The sequence below is a fragment of the Ochotona princeps genome, chromosome 1 (genome assembly GCF_030435755.1).
Source record: "Ochotona princeps isolate mOchPri1 chromosome 1, mOchPri1.hap1, whole genome shotgun sequence".
Lineage (NCBI taxonomy): Eukaryota > Metazoa > Chordata > Mammalia > Lagomorpha > Ochotonidae > Ochotona > Ochotona princeps.
This window is the reverse complement of record NC_080832.1, coordinates 63,812,975-63,821,720: the sequence shown is the minus strand read 5'-3', so window position 1 is coordinate 63,821,720 and position 8,746 is coordinate 63,812,975. Positions and strand designations below refer to the sequence as shown.

General features: G+C 42.5%; 1 protein-coding gene across 1 annotated transcript; it reads right to left on the bottom strand.

Annotated features, from left to right (window-relative positions):
* Nucleotides 1–1,888: 1,888 nt before the first annotated feature.
* NDUFAF4 (NADH:ubiquinone oxidoreductase complex assembly factor 4) lies at nt 1,889–8,373 on the bottom strand. Its single transcript, XM_004580369.3, has 3 exons — nt 8,145–8,373; nt 7,051–7,154; nt 1,889–2,269 (listed from the first exon to the last, which is right to left on the bottom strand). The coding sequence occupies exons 1-3, from the start codon at nt 8,278–8,280 to the stop codon at nt 1,982–1,984; spliced, it is 528 nt and encodes a 175-aa protein (XP_004580426.2). The 5' UTR covers nt 8,281–8,373; the 3' UTR covers nt 1,889–1,981.
* Between the last annotated feature and the right edge of the window lie 373 nt (nt 8,374–8,746).

Genomic DNA, 8,746 nt, shown 5'->3' with positions numbered 1-8,746 from the left:
TTCTTATAATCCTACAGAAAGGCGACAAAGTGCAACAGATAGGAACACAAGGCCCTGGAGATAGTCTACCGGGCTTTAAATCAAAGATTCCACACTTCAAATATTATTTAACATTAATAAGTAACATTATTTATCCTCCTATCTGTGCCAAACATAAGCAAGCAAGGAAATACACCAAGATCAGTGTAACTGGTTGAAAACACTAGCCTTTATTACCTGGTTTACCCTTGAGGACAATTTCTGGATACATGTGTGAGACCTGGTTGAGGCTCCTGGCTTCAGATCAGCTCATCTCTGGCACTTGCAGCCATTTGGGGAAATGAACCAACAGATAGAAGATCTCTCTCATCTTTCCTTTTCTCTCTGTAAATTCTGCCTTTCAAATAAAAATAAATCATAACCCCCCCTTTTGTATCAAATATATACCAGGTATATTCACATAATGAAACTCCATGATAAGTTCTTCAGTATCCTTCACTTTTCCAAAAGAACGGCAATGCCTAGCTTCTCCTGGTGACATAAATAACACCAATATTTCCACAGTTCACATATACTGCCCCTTTGGAGAAATGCTCACTGGTAAGCCTCTGAAATCCTAAATTCTGGACTTGGCTATGTGATTAAACTACATAATCAGATCCTGCATCTCCATATGGGTGTATCCTGAACAACAGAAACACTTATATCACTTGGTCCTTTAGAGTCCTTTATTATTTATCTTCACAGTAACCTTTAGATTTAAGTAGGGTAACATTACTTGCATTTTAATAGTAGAAATTCAATCTCAGAGGATACACAATCTACCAGATTCCACAGACAGGTGAAAAATTTTTAAGTGCAACTCACACAGGGAAGTACTTAATACATGAATGTGTGTACTCTGAAGTTTGTAAACAGGTAAAGCAATTTTCCAGGTTGTTTTCAATCATCACATTTTATGCTTCCATCTGCTATTTTTATTCTCTCAACTGTCATACAATTATATTTGATCTACAAATTCTTTTAACATTGTTCCTTGGTTTAATTATTCCTTAAATTCTTCTTGTACTTCTGTATTAAATAAAGAGGAAAATCAGGCTTTTTTATAATAAACTTAACTGCTTTTGACTTGTCCAGGCAGGAAATGGCTAACATTTTATAAACATTATTGTTTTTTATAGTTTCAGTTATTTCACACTTCAAATCAAATCAAATCAAAACACCTGGGCACAGGTATTTAGCCTCATGGTTAAGATGCTCTCATCTCACTTGGGAGCACCTGAATTCTACCTCAGGGTCCTGCTCCTGACTCCAGCTTGCTGCCAGTGAAGACGCGGGGAGGCAGTGGTGATGGCTCAACAGAGATGTGCATGTGGTTCTCAACCCCATCCAGCATGGTCAAGTGGACATTTGAGGAATGAGTCAGCAAACGAAAGTTCTCCCTTTCTCAAGCAAAAGAATTTCAAAAACTGTTGCTATGTCTTTCTGTAATAATAAAAACATATTTTGTTATTTTATCAGTCTCTTCTCTTTTACTGGAAAATACTGTTATTCTACCTGTCAAGTTTCCCTATCAAGAAAATGTTATTGTTAGGAAGGCTTACTTTCAATGTTCCATAATAAGATGAGTTAGTGACCCAAATTGGAAAGTGAAACTCCAAATGTTAAATGAGGGAGTCAAGACATTTCCCAAGAGGCCATATGACCAGTTTAAAAAGATGCACCTAAAATCAACTTTGACTTGTATTGTACAGATACATATGTAGATCAGACATGCTGACATATACACAGAAAATACTCCTAAGCCAAAATAGATTCCAAAACAAAATACATTCCATAAGCAACGCTGAGAGGTCAGCAGAGCTCAATAAACAGTATGCTTTCACAAGCTGGGAGCATTAAACACCAGGCAATGTATATAATTTAATATGCTAAAAACAAGAAAACAAACAAGACATGAGGATGGGAAGTAAACAAAGGAAAAGTACTTTTACAATTTTCTTCATTTTGATTGTATTGCTTTCTTGTCTTCAGGAGGAAAGATTTTTACTTCAAAAGTAACAAAATATTTGAGAAGAGAATTTACATCGTTCAGTTCTAAATGGTATTCCTGTGCTATTTTCTTAGCAGTCCAGATTTCTGGATAAAGCTTATGATTATTGAGAAGTGTCAGTGCTTCTACAATGGAAATTTTGCCTTTAGGAATGTTCTTAATATCCATCATATCAAAGTGATGGCCTATTGGCAATCTGAATTCCTTTGGTTCTTGATGAGTTTCAGCATCTTTTACCTAGTATCGAAAAAAACAGATAAATAAATAAGGCTTTTACAATGAGAGAAAAGATTAGACAGCTACAGTCATGCTTCTCAAATATAAACTATTTACCTCCAAATACTCCATGTGCTTTACCAAAGTACATTTTTTCATTAAAATAAGCTAGTTTGATTACACTTTTGCTACACTGCCCTTTCATTTACTATGATCAAGAAAATCATACAGCTGTAAGAAACAACTGAATGAATACCGTTCCATCCATTCACAGTCATAAATAGGCTGCAGTCTCCCAAACCCAAAATTCTGAAATGCTCCAAAATGCTAAACTTTACATGATGTCACATGAGGAAAACTGCCCACCTGACCTCCTGGGACAGTTCAGTCACAACACAGGTGCACTGATACTAATGTAAAATTACATCAGGGAGTTAATCAATCACCTTCATACCTCTGTACTGCAACCACAACCTACAATACCAACTCAGTTCTTCACTTTTCAAAACTCAGTTCTCTCATTTTCCCACACCTAAGCATATCCTTCCATTCCAAACACTCCTTTATTCATACCTTCTAATTAAACACTAAAATTAACTTCTGATAATGAAAACATTATTTGACAAAACGCAATATCCTTTCTTAACTAAAAAAAATATCAAAAAGCTCTCAGGAGGGCCTGGCACAATAGCCTATTGGTTAAATCCTGGCTTTGCATCTGCAGGATCCCATATGAGTGCCGGTTCGTATCCCACTGCTCCGCTTCCCATCCAGCTCCCTGTCTGTGGTCTGGGAAAGCAGCAGAGGACAGCCCAAAGTCCTGGGACCCTGCACCCATCTGGGAGACCTGGAAGAAGCTCCTGGATCCTGTCTCCTGGCTTTGGATTGGCTCAGCTCCAGCTACTTGGGGAGTGGGCCAGCAGATGGAAGACCTTTCTCTCTGTAAATCTGTCTTTTGCCTTTCCAATCAGAAAAAGTAAATCTTAAAAAAAGAAAAGCTCTCAGGAGAGAAATGCATCCAACAGGACAGAAGCATTTAATTGGAAACCACCACCTTTTTTTTTTTTTAATAATCAGTGCTGAAAGATCAGACGCATGCTGGCTAAGGGGGAAAACAGGTAAGAATGATGTTGCTGTTACAGACAACATAATAAAAAATTAAGTATAAATACTAAAAAAGGATAATTTCCTACAGGTAAGAGAGTGCAGAAAAACAAAAGATATAATAATTTAGCATGGAAGACAGTTGTCAAAGTCACAAACTTTCTCGTATTCTACCAAAAAACAGTTTATTTTTTTTAAAACGGTGAAATAAAGATTCTACTTAAGATAATAATCTTCTCCCTGTCCTCAAAGACTCAACAATGAGAAGATTCTGATACTCAAGTCATACGGAAAGAATAAATATGTGAAAAAAATGTTGAAAAGAATGAGAGGTCATAAAAAGCATAAGACATGGTGCTGGCATTGCAGTTCAATGGGTTAAACTGACACTTGCAGTGCTGGCATCCCAGCTGATCAATGGTTCAAGTCCTGTTTCACCTTTGATTCAGCTCCCTGCTGATAAACCTAGTAAACCAGTATATGGTTCAAATGTTTGGGCCCTTCTATATTCATAAATAAGACTCAGACAGAGTTATAGTCTCCTGGCTTCAGCCTGGCCCAAGCCTGGCCTTTGTGGCTACATGGGGAATGAAACAGCACGTGCAAGACCTCTCTTTGTTTTCATTCTCACTCTCTCTGTAACACTGCCTTCAAACAAGTAAATAAATTTTGAAAACAAAACAAGATATATCAAGACCCATTCTAAAGGTTTATTAATTAAATCAGCATGGCTTTAGAGAAAAAACAGAAAGAAAAAAAGTAGAATTGCTGAGTCCAAATACAAACCTGTACAAGTATGTATAACATTAATGAGTGAAAAATGTCTAGTTTACCAAATAAATTATATATATAAATAAACTAGCCATTCATTTTAAAAGACATTTTTATAGTCTTCTGGGACAGGCACTGTGTAACCTAATCCTCCCCCTGCAATGCCAGCATCCCATAGGACTGTGGTTGGGGTCTGCTGCTCCACTTCTGATTCAGCTCCCTGCTAATGGCTTAGGACGGCCTGGGAAAGCAGAGAAGGATGGCTCAAGGTTTTGGACCCCTGCACCCATATGGGAGACCCCGAAGAAGAGCCTGACTCCCAACTTGACAGCAGCCCAGCTCTGACCATTCTGGCCACTTGGGAAGTTAACCAGCAGAAGGAACATCCTTCTCCACTTTCCCTTCTCTCTTCCTCTGTAAATCCTACTCTCAAATAAAAAAACAAAAAAGGTTTTTTCCTATACTGCAAACACCATATTTAATGGCAAATAAGTATTTTAACACAAACTAGTTATAAAATGACTGAAAGAAAATAGATTTTTCATGACGCTGCATTGGATCAAGACTTCCTGTCACATGAAGGACAAACAAGCTGACAGATTTTGACCAGCAATAAGCAAAAAGTCAGACAATAAATAAAGACAGTATTTGTTATAAATAAGTATGGTATTGCCAATATACAGACATCACAAATCATTAAGAAAACTATAGACTACTCAAAAGAAAACAAAAAGCATCAAGAAGTTTTATTATGACTTTCCCAAAACAATTTTTGAGACTTTACCTAATGCTTCCCATGAAATTTTAATGAAAGTTTACATCTTCAAATGTATAATTTAGTATGACTTAAATGTGGCAGTATTACTCTATACCAGTTTAAAAACAAGGTGGATATCAATCCCTTTATCTTTTTAATATGAATATCCAGTGCTGATTCTATACTCTCTTCTATAAACAAATACAAATTTTATTTTTCTTTTACGTAAACTGCATTAACACCTCTCTGTGCAGTCAGCTGCCTATCCAGCAAAAAGTACCAGAGAATTTTTAAATGGAAAAAACAAAAACCAAATCTGTAAGTAGTTGTGAGTACTTTTTTGTCCTTTAAATTCTTCCCACATCTGCACCTACAAACTCACTCAGCTAACTTTCAACGCTTCTTTCAGGTTTAAAAATCATTTCCAGGGACCAGTGCTGTGGTGCAGCACGTTAACCTGTTGTCTGCAGTGAGGACTGCAGGCCCCGCCGCTCTACTTGTGATCCAGCTTCCTGCTACCGTTCCTGGGGAAGCAGCAGAGGATGGCCAGAGGATGTCGCCCAGACAGACCACTGAAGCCATGAATCAGGGAGCGAAATCAGTGTAGGAAGCTCTCTCTGTAACTTTCAAATAAACAAAGTCTTTTTAAAAAATTAGAAAAAAGCCATAAAATAGAACCTTTCCCTTAAACCATCCTTAATTCTCCAATGTCAGATAGATCCCTCCACTACAATGTACCATGCCTATACTCAGTCAGCAACTATGCACCCAGAAGTCTAGCTGCACAGTTGCTAATTAAGGCCTGTGTTCCTGTGTGAACAACTATATCTGTTTTATTTTGCACTAGAAAAAAAGTACTGTAACCAGCACTTCGGATTTACATATGAGAGGGACTTCAGGCTGATATTGCGGGCCAAGCTGCTGATGGAAAGGCCAGACGCCACATGAGGCCAGGTTCCAGCTGTACCATTTTTGACCCTTCGCCCTATTACATGCTGGGGAGAGGTGCAGAGCATGGCCCAACCACTCTGGACTCTGTCACAAATATGAGAAACCCAGATGAAGTTACAGGCTCCTGGCTTCAGCCTAGTGCAGCCCTTGACCACTGGGATCATTTGGAGAGTATACTAGTGGGCAAGTTACTTCCTGCCCTTTCCTCAAACTTTTCCTTTCAAATAAACACATAAATCTTTAACACACAAATATATTAGAGGGGGCTTTAAAAGGTTCCTGGAGGGCATGGTGTGGTAGCCTAGTGGCTGAAGTCCTCACCTTACTTAAGTCAGGACCCCATATGGGTGCCGGTTTGCATCCTGCTGCTCCACTTCCCATCCAGCTCTGTGGACTGGCAAAGCAACAGAGGAGCCCAAAGTCTTGGGACCCTGCACCCGAACCTGGAAGAGCTCCTGTCTCCTGGGTTTGGATTGGCTCAACTCTGGCTATTGGGGCCACTTGGGGAGTGAAACCATGGACAGAAGATCTTTGTCTCTCCTCTCTGTAAATCTGACTTTCCACTAAATATAAATCTTTAAGAAAAAAAAAAAGGTTCCTGGAAAATATGAAGTACTTCTCAAATGCGGGTTTTTCCCCGACAAACTTTCTGAAGTTATCTCATATTTCTCATATTGTCTGGATGGAATTATATATTTATGCATTATACAAATTTGGTATTATAAGGATTCCCCTCACACTGTATTCTATGATCCTCTTCCTAATTTACATATCCCATGTGAATGCATCCTTAAAACAACAAAAAAACTTAACAACCCTCAAAAACAACACTGAAGCAGTTTCTGAAATTCGAATACACCTGAAGTTGTATTAGCTCAAGAAAACAATAAAGTAACCCAATTAACTGGAAGTACTTCACCAAATCCTACAAATTCTGCAATATCATGAAAACAATTCCCATGGAGGCATGCAAGTGATACCTCCACATGCCTTTTAAATAATCAGTGAATCACGGTGTGCATGCACTAACACTCTCACAGGTTTTTAACTATCCAATCAAAGTGGAGGTATCCCCCCACCGCTGTGCTTGCACCGAGTCCTGGACTGTGCTCTCAACTGGAGAGCAGAAGCAGCTTCTTCTCACCACGCACTGCAGTTCTCTCCATTATTTCCCTGGAGCCCAAAAAGAAGCAGTTTATCAAATAAAAACCCACACTACCTGCACGGAAGTTACAGGATCTTTGGAGTCAACATACACATCTTTTAGTAAGGCAAGCAGCTTGTTGTCTTTGCTAACAACTTCTCCCTTAATTTCGGGATGATCTGTGGAAAAAGGATAGAATATTCAAAACGTGAAAATTTGTTCACAGCCCAAACCAACAACACGGAACTACCATTTGCCCTTCCTTTGAATAAACTATGTTGGGGCAGTTTGGAAACTTCTAAATCTAAGTGCAAATATCAGGTCAGCCTCAGTGGCCACCATTCTGAGAACATATCTGAAACAAAAGCCCTACAGAGGCCGGAGGGGTCTGCTGGGAGCGACCGACAGGGGTCAGCTTGTAGGGGTCGGCGGGGTCAGCTTGGAGGGGTCTGCTTGGAGGGGTGGGTGGGGGTCAGCTCGGAGAGGCCGGTGGGGGTCAGCTTGGAGGGGCCGGGTCAGAAGCGGGGTCAGCTCGGAGGGGTCAGCTCGGAGGAGTCAGCAGGGGTCAGCTTGGAGAGGTTAGCTCGGAGGGGTCAGCTCGAAGGAGTCAGTTCGGAGGGGCCAGGTCAGAGGGGCTGGAGGGGGTCAGCTCGGAGGGGCTGGCGGGGGTCAGCTCGGAGGGGCCGGCGGGGGTCAGCTCGGAGGGGTCAGCTCAGAGGGGTCTGGTCAGAGGGGCCGGCGGGGGTCAGCTCGGAGGGGCCGGCGGGGGTCAGCTCGGAGGGGTCAGCTAGGAGGAACCTGCTTGGAGGGGTCAGCTCAGAGGGGTCTGGTCAGAGGGGCCGGCAGGGGTCAGCTCAGAGGAGTCGGCTCGGAGGGACCGGAGGGGTCAGCTCGGAGGGGTCAGCTCGGAGGGGTCAGCTCAGAGGGGTCAGCTCAGAGGGGTCAGCTCAGAGGGGTCTGGTCAGAGGGGCCGGCGGGGGTCAGCTCGGAGGGGTCTGCTCGGATGACCCAGCAGCCGCGACCCCGAGGACGACCAAGGAGCTGGAGCCGGAGCCGCCCACCTCGGGCCAGGGCAGGGAGGATGGCGCCGATGTCCCGGCCTGACCCGCCGGGCCGCGACCCCCGAACGCGGAACCGCCCGGCCCACATGGGGATCCCGCGTCACTCACTTCTCAGCTGTTCTCCCAAGAGACTGCGGGTGGACGGGTGCTTGGGAGCCGGAGAAGGCTTCATCTTGCTGATTTCTCTTTCGGCTCGGTTCTCCAGGTTGAAGTTCCTGAATGCGCGAAACACCTGCGCCCCCATCGCCTCAGGACATGATGCCCTCAGGTTCAGGACACGCGTGCTGCAAACTCCGGCCCGGGCGACCTCTGGCCGCGCGGAGCGTGCGTACGTCCGGAGTCGAACGGGCCGGGAAACCAGTGTGACATGGGCGCAGTTCGCCCCCTGGTGGTGTGGAGGCCCTACTGCGCGTCTCGAACTGGACGCTCAATGGGTCTCGGCTGCTCTTTCTTGGCTTTTTGCTTGATGCTTTTCCAAGCCACTATATTCTTTTCCCATTAGATTTCACATCCAACTCTCATCGCTTATTCAATCTAATGTTATTGTTTTGGTATTTTCCTTGTCCTTCCCTTTATTTTTGTTACTAATTTATTCCTACATACTGTTAAGTACCAAAGCTCCATCTCTCTCCAGTATTTTATTTTTTCTGCCTGTCTCACTCTGTGTAGGTCCGGGATAGCTCCGTATAACTTAAGGAAAGAAACAGTTG

What these genes read in the sequence shown, in the direction of transcription:
- NDUFAF4 (XM_004580369.3), bottom strand. Translation starts at nt 8,280, where the DNA reads ATGGGGGCGCAGGTGTTTCGCGCATTCAGGAACTTCAACCTGGAGAAC. An exon ending in CTTGGGAGAACAGCTGAGAA is followed by an intron (nt 7,155 to 8,144) that starts GTGAGTGACGCG and finishes CTTTTTCCACAG; the next exon opens with ATCATCCCGAAATTAAGGGA. An exon ending in ATCCTGTAACTTCCGTGCAG is followed by an intron (nt 2,270 to 7,050) that starts GTAGTGTGGGTT and finishes TTTCGATACTAG; the next exon opens with GTAAAAGATGCTGAAACTCA.